A 27,026-nucleotide genomic window follows, 5' to 3' on the forward strand; every position below is an offset into this window, starting at 1 on the left:
GGAGTTATTAGAAACTCATTTGGGACCGTAGATAAGAAAAATCATTTTTTTGACAATACATAATATCATACAAATTAATACATCCGAAAAAAAAGAAAATATTTTTGAATAAGAAACATATAACACCATCTTATATAAACAACATTAATAACTACCAATATCAAAAAGATTTAAGAAATATTTTTTAATTGCGACACTTCGGGATTATTTATTCAGTTTTTCGTGTCTTTTAATCATTATTCGTTCCAAAAAAATATTTTGATGTTCCAATTTGTCTTGTAAAAATATAAAAAAACAAACAAATGGTTGCTTACTTCCGCAGGGGAGAAACATAGAGGAAGGAGTAGGGAGTCTGATACACCGTCAACCGCACGGCCGTGTCCCCCTCGCTTCTTCCCTGCAGAAGTAAGCAACCATTTGGTTTTTTAAAATATTTTATTTTTAAATATTTTTTTCGTTCTGAATATTTTTTTTTAAATATGCTAATATGTCTTCTTTCCTATACTGATCATCGTGGTTTCGGGTGTGACAGGGTTTAAAAAACACTCTGTATACAAACAGTGGTTGTAAATCATGATTTTATATAATTATGGAAATAAAAGAGTTTAAATTAGAATAATTTAAGTATAAGGTAGTAAAATTGTATGAATTTTAGTTTTATTTGAATGTATCTAATAAAAACAGGTGTAAATTTTATAATTTATTAAACTTTTGTAATGAAAATGTATTTGAACTATTCTGTTTTTTTTACGTTTGCCTAATAAAAGTATTAAAATATTTATTGTGGTAACATAACATAACAATACACAAAATCATTTTTTATTTGTGTTATGATAATAAATTGTTCTCATTCTGGTAACGTTACGCGGCCACTTCACGCATGCGCGCAGGCGGGATGTCAGATTTTTTGACACAGTGCGCTGTGTGCAAACATGTTTCTACGCTCCGCGCCGTCTGGTATATTATAATAATATCCTTGTTTATGTATTCAAATTTGAAAGCACAAATACTTGAAAAATAAGAAAATGTAAAATAAAAAAACTCATACGTATATTACTAGAAATAAGAATAGAATTACTCTTCAATCCGTGCCTCATGTCTGAGGATGATTACACCTGACTCCAGGCACGGCTCGTCTGTGGACAGTCTCCATCGATCTGGAACGGTCTTGTGCTCTTCTATAGGCATTCGTCAGTGATGATTCTGATAACTCAGTGACTGTGCCGCTCCATCTTGTCGGTTGACGTCCACGCGACCCTGTCCCTTCGACGCTTCCCAGGAGAATAGTTTTCTCCAAACTATCAAAGTCTCCCCTGGAAATGTGCCCAAAGAACTGCGGAATTTTTTTCTCGCACATGGATATCAGTCTTTCTTCTATGTCCAGTTCCTGGAGAATAGATGCATTCGTACGTCTGGCTGTCCACGGAATCCGCAGCACTCGCCGCCAACACCACATCTCGAAAGCTTCGATTTTTTCTTTTCAGATTCCCTCAGTGTCCAACACTCCACACCGCACATTAACACTGAGAAAACCAAGGCCTTTACCCGTCTCTTTTTGGTGTTTGGTTATACCGCGATTCTTCCAGATCTTCACCAGCCGACGCATAGAAGAAAAGAATAAGGCTCACGTTAAAAATATTAAAAAAAAAACAAAATTGCATTATGTATTAAGCTTTTGAAATGTATGAAGAGATGCCTGAATGTATGAAGAATAAAAATAGTTTGAATGAATTTAAATGGAAATGTTATGTTTATTGTAAGATGATATAAATAGATGTGTAATTAAAGTACAAGTAAATATTATTTTATATAATATAAGCAAAAATCTGACTTTAACTGGTGTTGTTTCAATTTCCTTAATATTCCAGATAATTAATTTTTCGATGCAAATTCATCAGAAACCAGTCAACATCAGCGCCAATGGACTTTTCCCTATTGACAACACACTTTTATATCACGTGAGTCGGGACCATGGCAATATTTAATAACAACTGATAGAAAAAGCTTTAGTTGAATATGCATGTCGGCCTCGTTGTGTTATGACGAACGCTTTTGCCTACCATGCAAGAGGTCTCGCGTTCGATTCCCGACGTGGCTGATATGAAATATTTATTTAATAGGGTCTTTTCACACTTGAATATGTCAAATTCCCTGGAATCGTAAGACTGATCATCTTTCCTTAATAAATCAAAAATGATCAAGATACGCTGCGATTTGTGCACTTATGCAGTGTTCTATGCACCATTAGATGCGGAAAGGGAATGATAAAAGGCCTCTATTACTTCAATACTTTTTAAATTAAAACACTTTATTTATTGTTAATTTGCTGCATATCTATGTTATAATTTCTTATTTAATTTTCCTTTATTGTATCTTTATTTTCTGCTGATTTTATTTTATGTATCTATATTTTTTATACTTGTGTACGGGTGTTTTGATTCATTATAATTGTTTTTCAATATTATTTTATACTTTGTCAAAAGCGTAAGCCGTCGAAATAAATAAATAAATAATGATTATGATGGCTGGCAGCATTCTGCATAACTTCTTTCATTTCATTACCTTTGTTTGTCTTTGCGACATAGTTTTATGTTCTTTTCGTTCAGTTTTTAGTATAATAAATATATAAATAAATATATACATTTCATGACGTTCTTCTGATAAATATTGCCTTTTAACACTTTGTATCCCGCAGCCGTGTAAACACGTGATTATATAACCATGCGTTGTGTCCCGGTCCCGTGTTTTCACGTGGTTTACCAGCTGTCTAAAAAGGCGCATTTTATTGACATCTAATGACTTTTATAAGTACTTTTTTGCTGCTGGTAAACCACGTGAAAACACGAGACCGGGACACAACGCATGGTTATTATAATCACGTGTTTACACGGATCCAGGATACAAAGCACAAAAAAAGGAGTGAGACCCTGTATATGTGCAAACATTGAGTCGGGTTGTGGTCCCGTGGCTAGTGTCTCGGACTCACAGACCAAAGGTCCGTGGTTCGAATCCCACTCTACCCCAACTTGATTCCATTTTCTAATAGTGAGTTATTTACAACTCGTTGAGAATGGCCCTCAAAATTAAATATTTGGGTAAATCATAAGAACGCAAATATTTCTTTTTTAAAAAAAAAAAAAAAAAAAAAAACATTGCAATGCGCAATGTGGCTCTCTAAAACTATCCTACAAAAATGACTTATTTAATTATTTCAAATAAATCTGAGAAGTTTCAATTGATTCGACTCAGTATTTTCATAATTATGACACTTTTAAAAAACCCTTTACAGAGCATGAAATTTCACAAAAATGGGCCGGGCACGGGGTAAATTCTATGTGTATTCGGCCGGTGCTCAAAGTGACAGAGTTATTTTATAACTTATTTTTCTCTTTATTATTTGGTACAAGAATTTTGTTATAAATAAGTTGAGCGAACAGATTTAATAATGTAATAATCTGTTATTCGGGATTCAATATTTTAGCTCGCTTCTTTTATTGTTCCACTGGCAATTTAAATAATTTATTATATGTTTTTGTTCCATTTTTTAGATCGTGTCCACAATTTCAAGCGTTGTTGTCATATTGTTTCAATTTTCAATTGATTCCACCAACAATGTAATTATATCAGATAAGAATCTCACGGTATACAAAAACTCAGCTGCACCAATATAATTTTCTCAAGAACTCATGGTCAATTTTTTAGGTTATATGTAGGTATATTGTATTAAAAATAATATATCAATAAGTTAATTTAAAGTTAATTTGAAGAAATTTTTTGAACACGTGTAAAAACAACATTAAATTTTAATTAGTATGAATGTATTATTGTTTTATGTTTTTTCTTTAAATATTCTATGTTTTTATTTTTCCTTCTCATGTACTCGTATTTAAAATTATACAAACTCTTATAAATAAACAACTAGAACAGTGTAAGTCACTCTCCTTGCACAAGAGTTAGTCCCTTTTTTTGGAGAGTTACAGTGATAACATTTACTAGATGTGTAAAAGTAGATATGTTTAGAGTTTTACAAAAACATGTACTCTTTATGAAATTTATTAATAAAAAAGTTTTTTACTAAATGTTATTAAATATTTGTACATAACCACAAACCGACTGTTCTATGTCTACCGGTTTCGAGACGTACCCGTCTCTTCGTCAGGACATCAACTAAACCAACATGCAAAACCCACTATACACTTTCACCAGAGTTGTTGCACAAACATATAAAACCAACACGACATGCATTTTAATAAGCACATGCACTGATTAGGACCAACATGCACTAATTAAATTATGAAATTACTCTGTTGTTTGAGAATTAATAAAAAACGTAGAGGGGATGGAGGGAGGAGGTAAGCTTAATAGATTAATAGGGTGACCATTACTGTGGAACATCGTATAAAGGACTATATATTTTTTTATTTATTTAATCCAATATAAAATACAAATACATAGTTTATAAAAATGTTTATACACTAGGTACATTCAATATAATTTTGTTTTTACATATGGATGTAGCCACTCCACTGATCCATATTGTACATACTTTCACATCAATTGCGTGTAGAAATTCAAAAGAAATATAAAAAATTAAATTATAACATACCTACATCAATAAAACGAAAAAGGATTTTCAAGAAACTAAAATTATATTCTTATATATGAAACATATTCCTCAGCTTCCTGCCTAGTATTTTTAGCAATCCATTTATGGACTCGAGCTTCGAAAATATTATTTTTCATTTTGTTAACCAATATGTCCTAGCTTAAAAAGTTGTATAGCTTAGGGGCCAGAAAAGTATAACGCCTTTGTCCAAATATTAGAAGTATTTTTTTCTCTACTTTTTCCATTAATTCTCAAACAACAGAATATTTTCATAATTTAATCAGTGCATGTTTGTCCTAATCAGTGCACGTGCTTATTAAATAAAATGCATGTCGTGTTGGTTTTATATTTTTGTGCAACAACTATAGTGAAAGTGTACAGTGGGTTTTGCATGTTTTATTTTTATTTTTATTTTTATTTATTCATATTTTTCGCTTACAAACTATAAATTAATAATAAAAATAATGTGACCTCACTGGGGTTTCCCGTGCCGAGGACACTTAACAATTTAGTTTTTTTTATTACATTTGAGAATAAACAAAGAAGACTCACTTAAAAAACAAACATAATTAACAAATATTCAGACAGTTTTAAAAACAAGGTATTTATATACATCTATATTATTTATATTACAAAACACACAATGAAAACAACAAAAACCTAACATAAGCCATACAGTTGTGGAGCAGTTGATTCAGCATTGGTTCAATTGGTGTCCTGACGAAGAGACGGGTACGTCTCGAAACCGGTAGACATAAAAAAGTCGGTAAGTGGTTATTTACAAATATTTTATAACATTTAGTTAAATGTTTGACCACAAAGTGTACTTTAAATATTAATAATATATTATTTTTTGTTTATATCATTATTTGGTTGGAAGATATTGCTTTGACTCTTAAAATTCCTAGATTATAAAAACAATACCACCATCTACTTAAATACAATATCACCTATCTACTTAAATGAATTTTTGATCCTTGAAAATAGACGCACTATATCCGAATTATGCTATTTGTATAAATTATTAAATAATAAAGTAGGCTCTAAACCTATTCTCCAAAATTCATTTTAATGTGCCCTTTCGCGTGACAAGAAATAAATGTTTATTCCATCTGCCATTCTGTAGCACTAACTATGCACAACACTCTTTCCTCTATCGTTTTTGTTTAAACTTTAATTATTTTTATTCATATTTCGATATGTTTAATATGACCATTAATTTGTTTAAAAATAAATTAAGACTCACTGTATCATGCTGCGATACGCTTCCACTTGTTTTTTAATGATGCTCACTCTTACACACACCTGAACACTTACTCCCATACAAATACACACAATCCCACCTTTTTGTTGTACCACAACTTTATATGTATAATGTTTATTTAGAAACTTCGCTGGTCTGTCTTAAACCTTATCTTTATAATGTTATTTAATCATTTTTTACTGTATGTTTCTGTAAAATAAATAAATTAATAAATAAACACATGACTGTCGTATTTTTTTTCTGAAGCCTGGGTGTTCTGTGCTGTAACTCACCACTTTATTTGAATCTCTGACCTGACGTGGTGCAAAAAAAAGGTGCTAGGTGTATGGAGTTTTAGTAAAAATGTTCAATCACAAAAATTACATTTAAATCTTCTTTTTTATATCTTAATTCAGGCTTTATAATTCATAAATACGTCGGTTTTTTTAAACGAAAACGCTTAAAACAATTTTTCATTGATGTTTGCATTTTTTTGTTAGTAAAAATAAATAAATGCGTTTTTATGATCAATCCAAAGAGGACAATTTTCAACGAGTTATAAGTAACTCACTATTAGAAAATGGGAATAAAGTTGGGGTAAAGTAGGATTCGAACCACAGACCATTGACCCGTGAGTCCGAGGCACTAGCCACGGCACCATAAACTGATTTCTTTTTTTAAAGAGAATAGGTCATGATACAATCCATGCGAGAGGTCTCTGGTTCGATTCCCGACATAGTTGATATAAAATATTTATTCAAAGGGGTGTTTTCACACCACACTTTTTCATAGTCCTTGGACTGGTACCTAAAGCGTAAGACTGATCATCTTACCTTCATGTTGCACAAATAATTAAGACACGCTGTGATTGGTGTACCATTTCATCTGTTGATGTTTGTGAAGTTAAAGAGATGAAACCTTTATTTATGCGGGTGAGATTCATCTTATTGAATTATTTCACCTTCATACTAGGCAACGCCTGAAAATCTTATTTTTGAATTAAAGGAAAGAATTGAAGGAATATAGATGTTCGAATATGGGCAGAATGGTAAATGTTACACAGTGTGTAAAGTGGCCACTTAAACCAGCCAATGACAGGTCATAAGCCCTGTAGATGCCTAGATTTCTATATTACCTTCTCTTAAGTGTTCTTTATCTCTGTTGTAATATATTATTTATTTGTTCTTGTTAGTAGGATTTTCTGGTTGGTGGGCTCAATCTTATGATTTCTTTACTTTTTATCAGATTACAGGCTAAAGCTAAATTTGCCTGATCGTAAGGGCTAAAGCTTCATTGAATAGTTATTTTAAAAGATAAGGACAAGCTTATTTACATATACATATCTATATTAACTTTCAATATAGCTCATAGTAATTCTCCAACTTCCGATCCTTTTCTAGCGCTCATTTTCTCCTTGTCTCCGTTGAAGTAGGCGACCACTTCCTCGAGAGTAGCTCCCTTGGTCTCCGGAAGGAAGAAGACCGTAATGACGATTCCTCCGAGGCACACCAGGCCGAAGAACCAGAAGACGGAGCCCATACTGAAAGCCGAGACTGCGGAGCCAAAGAACTGGGCGATGATGAAGGAAGCGAGCCACACCCAAGTCAAGAGAATGCTTGTAGCTATTCCGCGAGTCTAGAAAATAAATAAGAAAAGACATAAAAATAACTAATATCAATAACTTCTGATTCAAATTTAACTAACTTAATTTACAAAAAAAACATCATTCTTCTTCTTCCAAGTCGGTTCCTCAATGCTGAGGATCGTGATCACCATGAACACTTCTGATTAGTCTGTTTCAATCCAGTCTGTCCTCAGCCCGACGTACTGACTCATCAAATTTTAGCCCTGTAGCCACCTTTATTTGGTCAGTCCATCTTTATGGGATTCTACCCCGGCTTCTCCTACCTTCAACTCGGCCAGACATTATTGCCTTTTCTAGATTTTTTGACTCACGTCTAGCAATATGTCTAAAGAAAGACAGTATCCTTTTCAAACACACCACTGATAGACGAGTTGTAATATGGAGCTCTTCCAGTATCGATGCATCCGTCCTTCTGGCTGTCCAAGGCACTCGCAGCAGCCTTCTCCGACACCATATCTCAAATGCATCGATCCTTTTCCTCTCGTAAGCACGCATTGTCCACGTTTCAGCCCCATATAGAAAAACGGAGAATACCAGGGCTTCCATCAACTGCTTTATTGATATACCTCGATCTCGCCAAATCTTCTCCAAACGGTTCATTGCTTCTTTGGCCATTTGAATACTGCGACCAATCTCAGGTCTGCAACTGCCGTTGTTGGAGATAAGTGAGCCGAGGTACACAAAGTCATCCATCAGTTCAATGTCTTGCATCTGTCTTGTCCTTAGGAGACTGCCAGCTCTGTCTCCAATCATTAGCTTAAGAAAACCATTACAAATAAAAAAATATTCAAGGTATTATTGGGACCACATATCAAACCAGGAACCCTTGACCAATGGTTAGACATTATTGTGGTATATTTTTTCCAATAGTATGAGTATTTGCCTCTTAAACATAGTTTCACTGATGTGAAAGATGTCGATCTGCAAAGTAATAATTTTCAACTGCTTGACTGCTCTTCCGATCGGCATGACCAGAGGCAGGTTGGTACTGGAAGCTGGGATATAAAATGGTATATGCTGACGCTGTCGGAGATAACTATCAGAAACATTAAAATGTATACTCTCCACAATGGCTGAGATCTCGATAAAACCTCTTATCAATTTGAAAAAATGGGTCAGTGTGAACTCATCCCTTCTAAGTGGCAAATTGATGATCTTCGGCATGCCCAAGAGGAATGTACGGAGATAGAGCCACGGGTAATTACTATACTCCCTCATGTAGAGATACCTCAGAATTTTTTTTAACCCTCTCTAACACGAGGGAATATCTTGCCTTGTACAAACTCAATATCACCGAGGCACTCTTAAACCTGGTCCGAAACTACTATAATACTATTGAGAAGGCAGGGAGGATGACCTTACATTTCTTGCATATATCTCATCTTGTCATACATGCCCTTCTTTGTGTCTGCTTTCGACATTATCAAGTTAAGGTATTTTAATATAAGAATCCAATTTGAATCACCCTAAATAAATATCCCGTCATTACAACTGATATAACACGTACCTGAACCATGAAAACTTCTGATGGCAAAACGTAGGGCACTGGTCCAGCGCCCATGGCAAAAGCACAAACTGCCAACGACATGGCCAGAATTGGAATCCACCCGATGGAGGAGACATCAAACCCAAAATCTCTGAGGTAGAAGAAGGTTCCCATAGACGCCATAGAGATGAAAACTACCAAGCAGGATGACACCAAGAGAACCTGTGGACGATTACCAAACCATATCAATTATATCGATTTAAGTGGGTTGATGCGTAGCATGTATCCAAGCCAAGTCCGTCAGCGCATCCTCAAAACGTTCATTATAGGAGGCTGCTGCATCCTTTCTCGGACTTGAATGTCAGTTATGAAACCGAACTCCTCAAGCACCAAAATAATGGCTTTTTGAGCTTTGGTAAGGTGCCAAGATTTGCACTCATATAGAAGTACTGACATGAGTACTACAAGACACTTGAATTTCAGAAGGCAGAGTATCAATTTACTTTCTTCTAATTTTAAGATTCTTTACGTATAAATTTTACAAAAAAATGCACTTCTTTTCTCTCCACTGCAATGTATGTATGTACTATATATACGGCATTTTGTTTTGACCGAATATAAACTAGACTTCCAGACAAAATGCATCATGTTAAAAGTTGCTCCAGAAATTCCTAGACGGGTTGCGAGCTTTTTGTGCATGCTACCATCCTCAGTTATGTGAACTCCCAAGTATTTAAAGCTGTCAACTTTGAAACTTTCTCGATCCTCAGCCCATTATTATTTCTTGTATAGCTGTGCTGTCACACTAGTCTACATACGATACAAGACTTGATATATCAAGAGATATATCTCTTTTTTTTTAATGATGAAAATTTTTATAAATGACGAGCATTTTTCACACCGGATTTGGAAGTAAAATTTGTATAACTGGATTTTAATACAAACATATCCTTGCTACGCGAAGAATGAATGTGACGCTAATACGAGAACACTACATTTGTATTAGAGAGAGCACGAAGATAAAGATCGTAACAAGGAAAACTGAGACACTGTTCTGTGGTCGGTATTTGTGTTAAACAGATTTAGTCGGTTATTGTCAGTGAAGATCGGAAAGGGAATTTAATTATGATAATGATAGTACGTAAAAAGAAATTCACCGGAACGTATTAAAGTTAGAAATATAATAACTGTAATAATTCTTCAATTATTACAGTTAAATATCACTAAAAACATTTAGATAGTAGCTGCACACCATCAAGACCAACTTCTTCAAGTTAAATTATCGTACATAAATAATAGACAATCTTATGTATAAAAATTAAGAAGTTCGCAAAGTTGTAATGAGAAATGCGGTGATAAATAAAGGGTATTGACTCTACCTTTCTTCCAAGACGTTCAATAAGAGATGATGCCACTATGGAACCGAAAAATTGCAGGAGACCAACTATGATGCTGGAAACAGAAGGTGACATGGTGCTGCCCGCCTGAGAAAAAATATCGTTGGAGTAGGTGATCACAGCATACAGTCCCATGAAGCACTGGCAAGTGAGGAGTGCAAAACAGACCAAGAAGGCACGCCTAGTAGGAACCGAAGTCACTAGAAATACGAAAAAATACTCAAGATAATTCAATTGAATCCTATAAATGTGTGCTTTCATGTGAGAGTACCGCAGGGAAACTACTCGAGCTCGTCTTTAAAGCCGGTAAAAGAAATATCAGTTTAAAGTTGTCATTTTTCACAGTAAATAAGATTTACCCGAGACTTTTATTGGAACATTACAAAAAACTTACAAACCAACACACGGTTTCTTCATAGGGGTAGGTAGAGGGGATAGAATGCCATATTGCTCGGTATTAGCAAACAGAACTCGCTTTCTCTACATGCGTACATCTTCTCATGCACGGTGGACGATTACTTCGACTTTTGAATTGTCTATCTTCAAGGATTTGTTGAATCTGAATCCATCAACATTCACATGGTAAATCTTTTTAGCCGTTCTTTTGCTGCCCATTCTCTCAAAAAATAAACAAAACAAACAAACCACTTCGCCGTTTCCCCGCAATGGTAGGCAGAGAAGATAAAACGCCATATAACTATGTCTTTGCATACAGATCTCGCTTTCTCTACATCGACTTTTGACATGTCCATCATCAAGTATTTGTGGGATTTGGTCATGCCATGTCTTTCTCGGTCTATTTCTATTTCTGCATACTTCAACATTTGTATCGTAAATCTTTTTCGCTCTCCATTCGCTCTACATACCCAAACCAACGCAGCACCCCTTTCTTGATTTTGACAATAATACTTGTCTCAGCTTTACATAATGCTCGGATCTTGATATTTGTGCACCCATCATACATAGGTTTACCAGCGAACAGATCGCACATAGAATTATAATATACCAGAAGGCGCGCAGAACCAAGTTTGTATACATCGCACTATGTCTTCAAGTCCCCCCTCTACCCGACATCCCGCTTGCGCGCAGGCGTGAAATGGCCCCGTAATGTTGCCAGACCGTGAACAATATACACAAATATAAGATAATTTCGTATAATTTTTACAACGAAAAATATTTTACCGACTATAAAAAAACAGGTACTTTTACTAGTCAAATGTAAAAAAAAGTCTTTCAATAATCATTTAGTAATCAAGTAAATTAAAACCGTTTAATATTACATTAAGGCTTAAGAATAAAAAGCCGGGTAAAAAATTCAACTACCCTGGCAATACTAACAAAATGTCCACGTCATTTTATTTAACAATCTGACAGATGGTAAAATAATCGAATTCTTAAATAAGATTCCTTGGGAATTCGCTTCTTACACGTGAAATGTGATCCTACCGTATTCTCTTTTAATCCCAGCAATATTTTGACACTTAACTACTTATTTGTGAGTAGTTTAGTAGGATTCTGTTTGATGCACGTATGCGGTTTCTGGACTATTCTAATTCTATGAGATCGCATTTTGAAAGCGATGTCACACAAAAATCAATGGACTTCGTAATGGTTCGTTTGAATGGTTATCTATGCTCTTATTCGTCTATGAATGTACTATAGGCCGCGCAGATTAACGCTTCGTACCGCTTCTATAAAAATATTTTTAATTGATTTGCTCTATAGGGTTGAAAGTTATAAAATGGGGGAAAAGGCAGTCCAGTCCAACCGAACACTTGAATGCGACTCACCGTCACTACATAATTGGTGTGTCTCAAATGCAAAGGTGGAGACATGCACAGTTACAACAGATTTTCTCCAAAACCCGGACAGTCCAACCAATTGAAAATGCGTTAAATTCTAGGAAAAGGGATTTATTTTTTCATTATATATTTGGACCCCTGTATTTAGTAGCCTTACGTGTCATGTACAATAGGGTAGGCCGATATTTTTTTTTCCGAATTTCGAAATGAAAGGGGTCTAAAAAGTTGCCTTTAAAAAAAAATATATTTTATACTACTTTTGGCCCTTAACCAGAGCTTGAAGTTTTCGAAAAAGTCCATTTTTTGCCCTAAACCGGCTGTCATTTCGTATTTAAGTAAGAAAATCAGTCTAATTAAATTGTGTAATCTGCATTAAATCTTTAAATTTATTTCAACAGAGAGGGAAAAAGTTTTCGAGGAGAAATTTGGAAGTCTAGGCATTTACAGGGCTTATGACCTGTCATTGGCTGGTTTAAGTGGCCACTTTACACACTGTGTAACATTCACCATTCTGCCCATGTTTGAACATCCACATTTCCTCAACTCTTCCATCTGTTGACTTTTGTGAAGTGAAAGAGCTGAAACCTTTATCACGTGGGTGAGATTCATCCGGCTGTAAATGCCTAGACTTCCAAATTTCTCCTCGAAAACTTTTTCCCTCTCTGTTGAAATAAATTTAAATATGAACAACTCCCTAGGGAGGAAATCCAGCCAGTCTGCAAGCATTTGGACATAATCAAACATTGTTGCATTAAATCTTATTATATAAGCATCCAAGGGCGTGAGTTGCACTTTGTTTTGTAATAAATGGGTAGCAATGTTTTAATGTGCCATTGTTTTCGTAAATTTTAGTCAGGCGTTTAACGGAATCAGTTCCGTGGAGTGTAAATTTTTTGTATTTCGGTAGTTTTAAAACGTGTTTGAGTTTGTAATGTGATTAACTTGATGAATTTATCTTTACGAACAAAAAAATAATTTTATCAATGTAGATAATTTAAAAATGTTCAGACAATTATAAACTTCAAACTTCTGTTGAGGGCCAAAAGTAGTATGAATTTTTTTTTAAATAATTTTTACGTTCAATGCGATCCAAAATACAACTTTTTAGACCCCTTTCACATTGATATCTAAAAAAAAAAAAACTTCATACATCATTGGCCACTCTTATGTACAAGGCTAAGATAGTCGGAAAAATCGTTTTTGTTTGTCTTGGAAATGGGATGTTCGATCACTGATTTTGGTTTATTACCTTTATGAGTCCAATCACCATTGTTGCAAAGTTCAAGAACAATGGCGCGCGATAACTACTTTTAACTACAGTGTGGATATCTGTTAAGGATATTCCATCTTTCCTGCATTCTGCTTCAAGACTATGGCGTTACAAACTGAAAAATGGGCACTGAAATAACAGATGTTCTATACTCTGTGAAGAAATATCATCGCATGGACAATAGTCATCATTCCTTAATTTTAAACCTATATAGATAACTTCTCATAGCTCCGTGTCCGGTAAAAATTTGGGTCGTTTCGAAAGTACTTTGGTGATGATGACGGAAGTTTGCTGCATCAACCAGCGTTAGGAAAAATATTAATAATAATTACAATATTATGAAGTGTAAAAAACATTGTGTATTTACTTACGGAAAAGTTTCCATGGATTGGTGGCAGTGAATGAATTTGCTGAGCAGTTCGGTGTTAATTCTAAAAAAAACAATTTTTTTTTTCATTGTTAAACTTAGCAATCCGATTATTCAATTATGTTTATTTTAACTGACTTCATTTTCTCTGTTTAATGAACCGATTATCAGAAGTAAACTCTGAAGTTAAATAAAACAGATAATCATTATCATAATACCCCTTTTAAAACCCGATGGTGTACAGGGCAATATAAAAAAAACAAAACAAAAAACTTTTTCAAATGTCTGACTACATTTCAAATAGATCAAAAATCTGATGGCTGGAAATTTACGGGAACTCGTCAGAAAATATTTATTTAAATAATAATAATGGCTCATAACACAATTACTTTATCTACTATACACACAGTTAGGTAATAGATTTCTCTGGATCATGTCTAGTCTGCCTAACTAGGTACAAACTGTTTTAAGGCAGACACTTTTATGCAAAATAAACAATAATATTACTATAAAGTTTATATTTTAAGCACTAACTTTGTGGTTATTCATTATAATAAAATAAATAAAACAACTTTGTTTTTAACGACTAATTTTTATTTTTCACCGACCGGTTTCAAAGCAAACAAGCTTCTTCGTCAAGGTTTACGTAACTAATGAATTGAGTCCTTTTTATTTTATTTCTATCATGTTCACTAAATACTACACGTGGACCCAATAAATCAAGTGTTTTTTTTTCTTACACGGGTAGTAATCTGATAACATTATTTTCGAAGTAAGCCAGGAGAGGACTAAAAGAAATGTTGTTTATTTGGTTATGAATTATTGTTTTCTAATTATGAATCGCTTTTTTAATTTCTAAGATTTCTAAGTTGTCTAATTTTAATATTTTATTTTCAACATGAAGCACTTTTAATCCTTAGTTATGATTATTTTCTATCAGATGATTTGCGAATTCAGAAAAAAAAAAATTATTTAATCATCTTAAGTGTTCTTTTACTCTAATATTAAAGTTTCTTTTAGTTTTTCCAATGTAGATTGAATCGCAATCATTACAATTTAATTGGTATATTCCAGATTTATTATTTTTATGGACTTTGTCTTTGTGATTTTTTAACAATGTTCCTATATTATTAGTTGTGTTAATTAACTAGTCAATTAACTATACAGTTATTCAATATTAATTTATACCATTTATTTTGTGAGAATGTTTTTGAGTAAATTTTCCGAGTTTTCTCGACCTTAACCCAGTAACTAATTTTTCACAAATTTATTCAATTGAATCCGGGTCATGGATTTGCAATGTTTGGGTAACATATTGAATATTTTGGGGCCAAGAAACCTGAAATTTATTTGCCTGAATTCAGAATTTGTGGTAGACCCCATGACCCAACCACTGGTTTGATTTCTGGTAGTATGGGAGTGTCCCTTGCCACAAAGCATGTTTATTGATGATGGATATTCAAACTTTAGTAGAATTATGAATGTTAAACAGTAGGAAAAGCAATGATATATATGATAATAATATATTTAAGTTAGTATTTTACCAGCATACCTGTGAGCATGTATTTAGAATTTCTAACTGGCTTATTGGCAAGTTCCACTTCACACTTCAGGCTCTCCAACTCTTTCCTCACAACTCCACTGTCCAATGGAACTCCTCTCAGCCACGCCAAGGCTTTAGCTGCTTCCTTCGAAATAAAACAAAAAAATCAGGAAGGTCATGCTTAAGTAGAGTTTTTGCTGGTTCGATGCAGAAAGAAATACAGAAATACGTAAGAAAACGATATTGTTCTTCGATGTGTATTTATTACGGGAGGGTAACGACTGCATTTTGGAGACCAAGGAGAGTTGAAACAATGGGAATTTTTAGAAACGGCAACTGGCAACACCACACATTTATTGTTTTTTTGACTTGCCACTTGATGGAGTTTTATAGCTCGCCTCTAGCTTTGGGGTTAAAAGCCATTATTCTGAACAAGACCTGATTTTTTGGGCCTAAGAGAGTTGAAACAGTTTGTTTCAACTCTCCTCTTTCATTTATTTTAGTACTAAAATGTTTTGTTGTGTGAATTTGTACACCAAATTGTCCATTGTTCGTGTTTCAGAATTCCCAAATAAAGCCTAACCAATAAATTTTTACTGATGAACATACCAACGCCAACGGTTGATTACAACAGTTAAATTTGTTTCACGAGTATTTAAAAAAAAGTTTTCCTATTTTTAAAAATAGGATTGTTTTTAGAATAATAAAAGAATTATAATCCCCAAATAGCAAACTATTACAACTTACCTTGACCTCTGTTTCAACTTACGTCGGTGCAAGGAGAATTGTAACTCAGGGAGTTTTTTTCAGTCTTAGCCGATTTTCTCATTGACCCCGATTATTTTTTCCTGTCATTTTGTTTATATCATATATTGTATAAAATTGGATACGTCAAAATGTAAAATTAATTGATGTTTGTCTGTTTTAGGCTGAGATATAATAGGTTATGTTAAAACTGTTTCAACTCTCCTGTCTCCCCTACTCACGTTTTACTGACTCACTAACAGACTAATTAACTGACTGAAGTGCTTGTATTAGGAGTCCATGGTTTTCATAATAGCCATCATTATTGTTCTCTCCTCTTCCGAGTGCGGAGTTGAGATCATGTTTTATTTCCCTGACCATCAACAATTTGATATCCGTGCTAAGTAATAAGTATTTTAGATATTTCATTGTTTAGATAGAGGAATTGCTTGATTCACATTTAGCGTTATCCTTAAGGCCCGGTTGTTTGATCGTTAGTAATAGTAAAAAAACTGTAGTAATAGTTAAAAATTGACAAAATGGGTTGTTTCATCTATAGTAACTAACGGTGGATAGTAAAAGTCTTTAACCATTAGTTAAAATTTTAACTCGCCAATGTTGGCGAGTAAAACGTTGTCGTTATTTGCTCACGTCTCTCAGTTTTGCTTTTATTTACGAATACGGAATAGATTACGCTTATTATGATCAATATAAATCGGAGGGTTCTTTCAATGATAACATTTTGTACTTATTGTCAAGAAAACGAAAACATTTTGAAAACAATTTGGCAGTATTATTCCACCAAACCTCGGACGGACAATTTTGTGTCAGTCAAATTTCGTCTTCTTTTTAAAAATAATTCGGTTAGAGTTTTAAAAAATGTTTCGGATATTTTTATAAATTATAAATAATGGCATGAACAAAGAACATATAAATATTATACTATATTCCCACATTATAATATTCCAGAGCTAAAATTTGCTATCTTGTTGGATTCACAGTATTTTAGTTGTTATTTAATTTTTCTTATCGTTCTTGCTTTCAAATAAGATATTATAATATTGTTATTGTTAGTATACTCGGATTTTATTTCATCAAATTGAAAAAATATATATATTATAAAATTATGTTAACCAATGTTATTTTGTTGCGTTTACTCAGTCCCCATGCCATGTTGTCAAGTGGTTTAATTTGTTCGGTGTTTTGACGTTTCAAAGTCACATTCCACAGTGTAACCATTTGTAAAAAATGATTTTTTTTAAATTTTTTTTTACATATTTATTACAGCAATATACAAGTAATTATTTGTACAACAAATAAATTCAGTAGTAAAAGTAAACATACATATTTTTTTATTTTTGCTGTTGGTTCATCTAATCTGCCTAACTAGGGATAGCTTCCCCGTTCTAAGGCAGTAAATTATGTATTTTACAATGATATTTAAAAGTATTTACAGTTTTATCATAATGTGTGCTTTTTCAGGCTTAAAGGTAAACAATGAATATCCAGAGAAAACATAAATAATACCAAAATCTCTATATCCTAAGTCCTAAGTCATTACTAGTAAAACAAGCAACCAGCTTACGTCCTTCTACATCGGACAACAAATTCTCTGACTCCCTCCGACCAATATGGATTAAAAATGCAGTCAACACCTTCCTCAGCCTGGCAATCCCACCACATTTCCACGAAACTGGGTTAAGGTTATATACCCTCGGGCCTATATAATATTGCTGCCTTTGAACCAAAAAAGTATTGACTCTTCTCCGTAGAATCAGATCCTTATTGGAGTGTCTAGTATTAAGAACATGACAAACCCTTGCGTATTTTTCCCTGTTGAGATGTGTGACCGCTAATAAAGAACAATATTCAATTTTTGAACTTTGGAATAAAAAAACCAGTGGTTACATTTTACTATAGTAAAAATGCGGGTGAAACAACGCACTGATAGTTGAACGATAGTAAACCAAAATCTTTGGTAAATTAAACTATAGTAAAACTCTATTTTTACTAATGATCAAACAACCGGGCCTAAGACAGCAGAAGTCAGGCGGCAGTGGGCAGTGGGCATTGAATGACATTTTATCGACTTCTTACGTCCCGTTTTAGTTTGTAGTATAGACATAAAAGATTCATGCGAAAGTGTGCGTTACAAACATAAACATATCTACAAAACATACGGTACAGCGTTAAATCGTTGATTTACTGACCCTATAGCTCCAAGCTGAAGCATCCAACACTTGTGTACCACAATCGGTAACTCCAACAAAGAGCGTACCGGTACTCACACTGTCACAAATTTGAAAACCAGAGAGGCTAAAAATCTTATGAAGTCATTTCCTACGAATGTTTTCTTTCTTGAAAATAGTATACTTACATCCAACTTGTTCTTCTTAACCAAGAACGTCGGAGTTTCGGGCATCCTCAGCATGAGAAGAACAAACACCACGGGAAGAGGAATCATGATGGCCAGGGTGGTGGTGTAGCTGGCGTAGGCTCCAAGGGTGTACATGCAGACGATACCAATGTTGACGGTGAACACCATGAGGGAGCTAAGGGCTCCTCTGGTTTCAATGCTGCCCACTTCGGAAGCGTACAGAGGGGAGAGCATGAACAAGCCGGATGCCGCAACTCCAGCCAAAAACCTGGCTACCATGAGACCAATAGCAGTGCGCCAGAGTAACTTGATCAACCAACATGCCTAGAATAAAATAAAGTGGAAATTAAAAATTGTACTCAACTGTAAGAAAAACTGAAAACATATGAGGTTTTATTATGCCAAAACAAGTTATGTATTTGGGATTCCAAGAATCTCCTAAAAACGTCAATCAATTATTATAATTATCCAATTCAAAGTTAAAGCAAATGCATTGCCAAGCTGTTATGTCATTGAGTTATTTTTATGTATATCGTATGTTTAGCAAAATATTTACCAGTATTTTATCGTAGAAGCGTTTACAGGCTCCTTAAAAAATATGAGGGATGGGACCACTTCATTGTGTAGTAGTTTGCCCGCTAGCCTATCATTATTTAAGCCCTGGGTTCGATTCCAGGCAGGGCGACGAGAAAATGTTTATTATCAGGCCTTTTAACACTTTGTATCCCGGAGCCGTGTAAACACGTGATTATATAACCATGCGTTGTGTCCCGGTCCCGTGTTTTCACGTGGTTTACCAGCTGTCTAAAAAATGACATTTTATTGACATCTAGTGACTTTTATTAGTACTTTTTCTATGCTGGTAAACCACGTGAAAACACGAGACCGGGACACAACGCATGGTTATTATAATCATGTGTTTACACGGTTCCGAGATACAAAGCACAAAAAACGGAGTGAGGCTCTGCGGTGGCTCTCTATAAAGGCCAATGTTGACAAAACTATCATACAAAAATTACTGATTTCATTATTTCAAATAAATCTGAGAAGTTTCAATTGATTTATTTTCTAGCATTTGCATAATTATGACACTTTTAGAAACCCTTCACAGAGCATGAAATTTCACAAAAATGGGCCTGGCACAGAGTAAATTCTATGTGTATTCGGCCGGTACTCAAAGTGTTAAAAACAGATAATATACTGCATTTGGTAAAAATCGATGCGGTGCCTGCTCTATGCACTACTAGTTTTGGAAATAAAAATAACGATGAATAAAAAAAATCAACAAATATTGGTGGGAAAGCGAACTCCCACGTGGATGCGGGGCGTGAAATAGCGGGGGTAAAGCCCTAGGACTTATAATATTATTGAGCAGAGTTGACTATAATTAAATTTAATGGAAATAAGTGAATATCTTCGAATCCGGTATGCAGTGCCAATCGGTCAGAACTCCAGCAAATGAGATGGATTGGGAAGAGATGCCACTAACCGTATCCTCTGGTCTTGATGGACTTGCCGGATCTGACTTGATACTTGCGAATGGCACTAACACGAGGGTAGGCCCTGATCTGGAGCTCAACACTGGTGGTTGGTGGAAACTAAATTTAAAATGCGGCACACATTCAACGAAATAAATGCGCGATGTACAACACGAGGTCTTAATGTGGCGGGTGTACAAAGAATACTAAGGTGGGAAGTGAACAGTGGTTGTAGGTAGAAAGGACGTAGAAGTTGTGACAATACCTGAACAATGCATACCCACATAATTTGCAACCAGACAAAAGCAGTAATTTATGAATTTTGTGGTAATTTATAGGCTATGCAAACTTTAAATTTTAGATTTCCTTCTCACATTTTTTTCGTATTTTTAACCTGTTAAAGTCTGACCAGGATTGAATTAAATTTATTGTTTGTCTACGAAAATTTCGACGAAACATTCTTATTACAATGTAATAACATTAACAGCAATAGCTTAAGCCATACCAAGTAAGGAAACGCGGTGGCGATGCCAGCTACTTTCCTGCCATATCTATCAGCAATCCACCCAAACATCGGCGTGAAGGGTATGGCTCCCACGCAGATGAGGGACGCTACCAGCGCCGCCTGACTCGGTGTCAGGGGTACGTCCAGAGGAGACGAGGGTCCAGACAAGATAGGCAGAGACGGAGAAACCCAACCGATGGAACAGCCATGGCAGAACACGATTATATTCACTGAAGGAAGAAAACCAAATTAACAATACTTAAAAATAAAAATACATGACAAATATATTGTTAGTTACAAGATTCACTAAGTCAATTTATATATATGTAACTTATCGGTGAAGATCCTTTACAAAAATAACATGTTTACTATTTATTTAATACTAGCTAAACTACAAGAAACGATAGTGGAGATCTGGAGGCTTCCGTGGTGTAATGGGCAAGCCATTTGACTCACGCACGAAAGGTTCCGTGTTCGATTCCCGTTGAAAACGCAAATGTGATTTATCTCACGCCTGTGTGTTTCGTGCCGTAAATTCAGTAGATTCCATAGTTTCGTAGATATGCAGAAAGCAGCCAGCTATAGGAAAGTAAAACTGAGATAATAGCATTTTTGTGAAAAGCTTTAATAATAAAATCTACTCGACAGTTGGCGTGTTTTTTACTTCGGCAAATGATAAATAATGCATAATGCATAATGCAAAAAAGGTTTTCATTATATATTGGACTAGATTTAATGATTTTAATGAGGTGACATTCATTTTCATGACATTTTGAAATCATGATATTTTCAGAGAGTGATTATTACAATTTTTTGTATCAAATTGGCCTGGCTGTTTAAAAACAGAACATAGAATGGACAATTACAATAGATTTTTTTATTAGCTAATAAATTAATCTAAAAAATCACAAGCCGATCGGTGCTATTTTTATTAAAATCTGTTAAGAAATAAGGGAAATATAAAGGATTAAATTCTATTCATTTGAATGGTGCCAAAAAAAACAATTCGTGACGTCATCAAGTATGACGTTTTCGGATGTTTTGCGACATAATCGGATTTTTTTTCATCAATTTCTATGGATTTTATAAAGTATTGTAGATAGTTTCCTTTTTCTATATGTCGTTTGTTTACATTTACGGCGTTCTGTCACTTATCAAACGCTACGAGTTGTGATTTATAATTTTCATGATAAATTTACAATTCAATTTATCATTACCATAAAAAATTAATACTTAGAAGAGGTTGAAAACCATAAAAAATAAAAGAAATTCGAGATGTAAGATGAAATCCGTTTTCACTTTAATCTGTCAGTGCCTGGAACTGGAGTTTGGAGTGGGTAAGGGGGGGGCTTAAGATAATATCCACAGACAACTCTCTTTATATTTTTATTTGTGGCCTGTGGCATTACAAACATTAAAGTGAATGCATTACTCGAGAACTTCTGTGACAAATTTATTACCAACTTACGAAACGATCGTTTTCGAAAGACCTTATCTTCGAAACGAAAATAATGAATTAAAATATTCATTATAAGGGTTTATATAAATACTAGGAGAATCTTTAAAAAATCTTTTATTTGTGAAGTAGGTTGAATCCGATTTTCCTCCCGAGTGAAAACAACCTATTTACCTTCCTGAAATCGATTATATCAATATCCGGTTTTTTCTAAAATGTAGACTGGCTGCTTTCTACATAACTACGTTCAATTGGCACTCCAAGTTTGTTTGTAAAAAAATGCCTTTTTTTTAAAGACAAACATTTAATAATAAGATAAGAAAATTAGAAATACCGAACGTTTAATAAGAAATATGTACATAACAGGCATAAATTGGTATATTCTGAATGTATTCTACCCCCTAGAAAGTGATTTATTTACAAACAAACAAACCATCATGCCTTTTCCCCGTAGAGCTACCTAGAGCTGCCTACGCAGAGAGGATCACTCTGTCTTTGCATACTCGTTTCCTCTACATTCATATATCTTCTTATGCACGCACGCCGATTATTCCTACTCTTGACATGTCCATCTTCAAGTATTTGATGGACTTGATTGTGCCATGTCTTTCTCGGTCTTTCTCGTTTCCTGCATCCATCAACATTTTTAATATTGTAGATTTAATATTGTAGACCCTGTATTATTTTTATATTCGTAAAAGTTGAGTGACTTTATGATTTTATATCAGTCATTATCAAAGACTTTACCCAATTTATAACATAACAAGCGGACCCGACAGACGTTGTCCTGCCCGAACGTTGGCTTGCCTGCTATTACCTTGGAAAGGGACATTTCATTGATAAGTAGGTACCTAGGGACTTGTTTGTGATTAAATTCCAAAACTAAAAATTGTTAATATTCCAACAATATTGAATTTGGGTAGGTACCGAGGTACTTGTTTATGGTTGAATTCCAAAACATAAAATTAATATTTGTTCAAATATGGAATTCTTTTTGCAAACGTCAATCTCCGGTCTTCTCACTAACATAGGGGTGTACGTATATAGGAATACGATTTAAATTAATGTTTTGAATTTAATGTTATTTAAGTGTTCCCAAAATTCCAATAAAAAGAAATAAATGGGTAGAAATTATTAGGAATTTAAGGAAAGAATCTGATTGAGATCCACAAAAAACAAATTCTTTGTAAACATTCAAAAACATTTTTTTTTTACACAAAAAAACAACATCTTTACATTTTTTTTGCATATGCATTATCTTCGAATGCAACCCTAGTAGATCGATGAATAAAATATTTATGCTCCTTACTTCTTTTTTACATTTTCGATTGAAGATTTTAATATCTACGAACACGCATAGCGCAAATATCTATATTTATCTGAAAACCGCACGTATATCGGTTAAGCCGTTTAGGAGGAGTACGGTGACATCACACGTACATAGGAATTATATATATATAAAGATATATTTATTATTATAAAACAAAATGATTAATATTTTGTTTTGTAATTTATTCTCGATATAATTTATTACAATCACCATAACTTCTTTCTTGTTTACTTCAGTTGTGTGATCTTTCGCCACAATATTTTTATTTTTACAAAAAAACGTACAAGTATTTAAAAAAACAGTTTTTTAATGTAGTACATACCATTTTTAAAAAACGTTTACTTCATTATTTATTAAGTTTTACATAAACGGCATAAATTGCCAACATATATTGATCATAAATATGAAAAAAATATACATATATAAATACTTAACAAAAAATTATAAAATAGCACAACTATAACAATAGTAATAAGTAGGTAAATACCATAAGCACCCAAAAATATTAACGAAATAAATACATAAATATGAAAAAACAAAAAATGAAAAACATTTTTAAATATAAAGAAAAGTTTAAGAATAGTATTACGAGAGAAAAAAAGAAATCAGACTCGTTTTATAACTATCAAGTCCAGAACCAAATATATCAGCTTTGTCCTCGTACTGATTGCCATATCTATGGAGCCCGGGAATAGGCGAGTGCATGTGATAGTTGGTCCTAGAACTTGCAGAACAAAAAGGAGATCTGTGGCGGGTATGTCGACCAGGTACACGGAAACACACCAACTCCAGCAAATCAGGACAGTCAATTAATGAAACGAATTGGATATAATCAAAAAATCAATTGCGAGAATAGTTAAATTTCTTCGGGTTGTGATTTCGTGATAGTATTGTGGTCTCACAAACCAAAGGTACCAAGGTTCAAATTCCACTCTACCATAATTTGATTCCCATTTTTCCAGCACAAATTATGTACGATTTTCAGGAAGTGGTCTGAAAATTTTAATATTTCAGCAAATAATAAGAACTAAAATATTTCTCCTTTAAAAAAAAAAAAAAAACATTAACCTCACCGAACGACGTCAAACCGTATTAAAACGTGGATACAATTAGGCTGAATGCTGTCGAAATGCGATCTCTCAGGCAACTGAGTGGTAAAAGTATGCACGATTTGCGCGCAAAATATATGGATTTGCGCACAAATGTATATTTTGCGAGGCTCAGACAAGCAGTATCGACAAAATCAACAAAGCGTTGGGACGAGCACGTAGAGCAAATAGACGGCGAAAGAACAGCCAAAAAGATTTGCGAAGCGAATGCTTATATACGAGTATATTTTCAGAGACCGAGCGATATGGCGTTTAATTCTCTCTTCCTACCTCTACAGGAAACGTCATGATGGTTAGTTTGTGATTATTTACCTATTCTTGCGGTATTAAATAAAACAACATAATTGAAAAGTGATTTTTTAAAGAGTCCTTAGTAAAAAAAAAGAATCCCTACTAAAAGCTTCTTAACCGACAAGTTTTTTTTTCGCTAACTGTCACTAAATTCGTTGCTTTACGGCTTTAAAATTTTACATGTTTCATTAAAATGCCCTCAAAAATTCTTATTTTAATAAGAATGTTGATGCTGGCAAATTACCAAAGGGTATTTTTTTATATATTTTTTATTCTTTTATTTAGGAAACATACAGTACAGTTACATTATTTTATATTTTACACAGTTAGACTTAACACTAATGGACCAGTGAAGTTTCCATATTATATAATAATTATATGTAAGCTTATTAATAAAAGTACAAAAAGGAGAAGAAAAATAAACATAAATAGAAGTTGTTTAAAAATTAAAATTAAAGTAAAAAAATAAAGAATATTTGTAAAAGTAATTAAAAGTTAAGAATTAAAATAAAGAATGAAAATATGCTTACATGTAAAAATAAAATAAAATAATTAAATTTTTTTAAAAAGGAAAAATATAAATATACACACACATATTTTAAGGGATTCAAAGAAACGATGAGAAGAATCTTTAAAGAATCCTTAAATAAGAAAATAAATTTATGTCAATTTAAAAAAACATCTTCAAAATTAATGATACATAGTAAGAGCAGCAATATATTGATTTCATATACATATACAATGTAAGTAATTAAAAGTAGTTTAAAAGTATAAAAACATGTCAGTGCAGCAGAGGAAAAAGAAGGAATAACAAGTAATACTTAAAATTTGAAAAAGCAATATAAGGAGAAGATTTTTATTTTTAAGTGATATGATTGCATAACTAGAGTCTAAAATCATTTTGACATATCATATAAAAAATCACAAAGCCTGATAAAAACGGACAAAACCCGAATAACTCTTTTTCTCTAAACGATCATTTTTTATATCTTTTACAACTTCGCTCATTAGTTTTATAAACACACACCTGATATTCACAAAATATATTATTTTATGACAGTAAAATCGATAAAAGTAACAGTCATAATAAATTAATCGGGTTATCAAGAGGTTACTGCTAATAGGTATAAGAAAGACAATAAAATCAATAACATAGAGACAATACTTACTCACAATAGCTGCAATGTATTGGTTTCTTGCATTTGGCTTACACTCTTGCGTGTCCATTTTTTTTTTGAGTATTATTTTTTAAATATTTAAAATGAATTATAATTATCGTGACAGTTAAAAAGAGAGCAGTTGATTTGTCAATTGAAAAACTCAAGATCAATATTAAATACTTGTAAAATAACCATCGAATTTACTGTGAAAAATATGAAATTTAAAAAATTAATAATCACGAATTTGGTTCTATTTTTCTAGTTGGTTTTTTAATGTTATTTTGACAAGATGATTATCATTGTTGATATGTTTTTCTGGCGTTTTTAAGTTTTGTACTCAGAGTGGTATCTACAGAACGAAGCTCCATCGTATACTGAATATTTCAATCCCAGTTTCCACCAAGTAAAATATTATTTGTTCATATGAGATAATGTTTTGTTGACATTGTATTGTATTAATGGATCCTTAAACATGTGCGTCTAAATTGTATACAGTGCATGCGCGTTTATTTGACTATGATAAATTAAATGTGAAACCACATAAATGATAAATAAAGGGGGAAAAATACTAGTTTCTGTAAATTAAAAGGATAAGCGCTGGCCAGCACTTTGATGCAAGGGCGAATTCTCCTTATAATCGATTATTTGCAGCTTACCATATTTTTTTGACATCGAAAGTAATGTTTAGTCTTGCATTATTATGAGGAAAAAACACATCGAAAAAAATATACATTGCATTTCTCTTCGCAAATTCAACCACATAACCGAATATCGCACGTAACTACACTGGCTCACAGGCATAGAAGATACATTTACATTCGATCACTTCTTCATAATATTTTTAATAATCCCACTTTTCCTGTTTATCTGAGAGAGCTCTTCCAACCTCTATTACCACACGGACTATCTCTTCGTTCTAGTAACGAGAGAACCCTTTTAATACCCTTTTATTGTTCTAATTTACTTGCCTCCTCTTTCACAGTAGTACCTGCTCGATTGTGGAATAATCTACCCTCTAATGTTAGAGACGCCCCGCCCCTTCTTTATTTACATTTCAGTCAAGATTGAAATGTCACTAAATATTTAAGTTGTTCCCTTATCCTTCTTTCCTTCCCACTCCCTCTCCACTCTTCAACGTAAAGTGTTATTTTTTTTATTTTGTTAATCTTTGTTTTTAATTTTGTATGAAATCGTTAGATTCAATATGTCCATGTACC

The 27,026-nt window shown here is 33.5% G+C and overlaps 1 protein-coding gene across 1 annotated transcript; it reads right to left on the bottom strand.

Moving 5' to 3' along the window:
• Positions 1 to 7,023: 7,023 nt before the first annotated feature.
• On the bottom strand, positions 7,024 to 26,185 carry LOC148277214 (facilitated trehalose transporter Tret1-like). The gene is made up of 8 exons (XM_088233196.1): positions 25,819 to 26,185; positions 20,464 to 20,693; positions 18,481 to 18,804; positions 15,369 to 15,504; positions 13,821 to 13,880; positions 10,360 to 10,577; positions 9,002 to 9,202; positions 7,024 to 7,484 (listed from the first exon to the last, which is right to left on the bottom strand). The coding sequence occupies exons 1-8, from the start codon at positions 25,874 to 25,876 to the stop codon at positions 7,215 to 7,217; spliced, it is 1,497 nt and encodes a 498-aa protein (XP_088089322.1). The 5' UTR covers positions 25,877 to 26,185; the 3' UTR covers positions 7,024 to 7,214.
• Between the last annotated feature and the right edge of the window lie 841 nt (positions 26,186 to 27,026).

The sequence above is a fragment of the Micrasema longulum genome, unplaced genomic scaffold (assembly GCF_059751315.1).
Source record: "Micrasema longulum isolate JH-2025_06_02 unplaced genomic scaffold, ASM5975131v1 h1tg001068l, whole genome shotgun sequence".
Classification (NCBI taxonomy): domain Eukaryota; kingdom Metazoa; phylum Arthropoda; class Insecta; order Trichoptera; family Brachycentridae; genus Micrasema; species Micrasema longulum.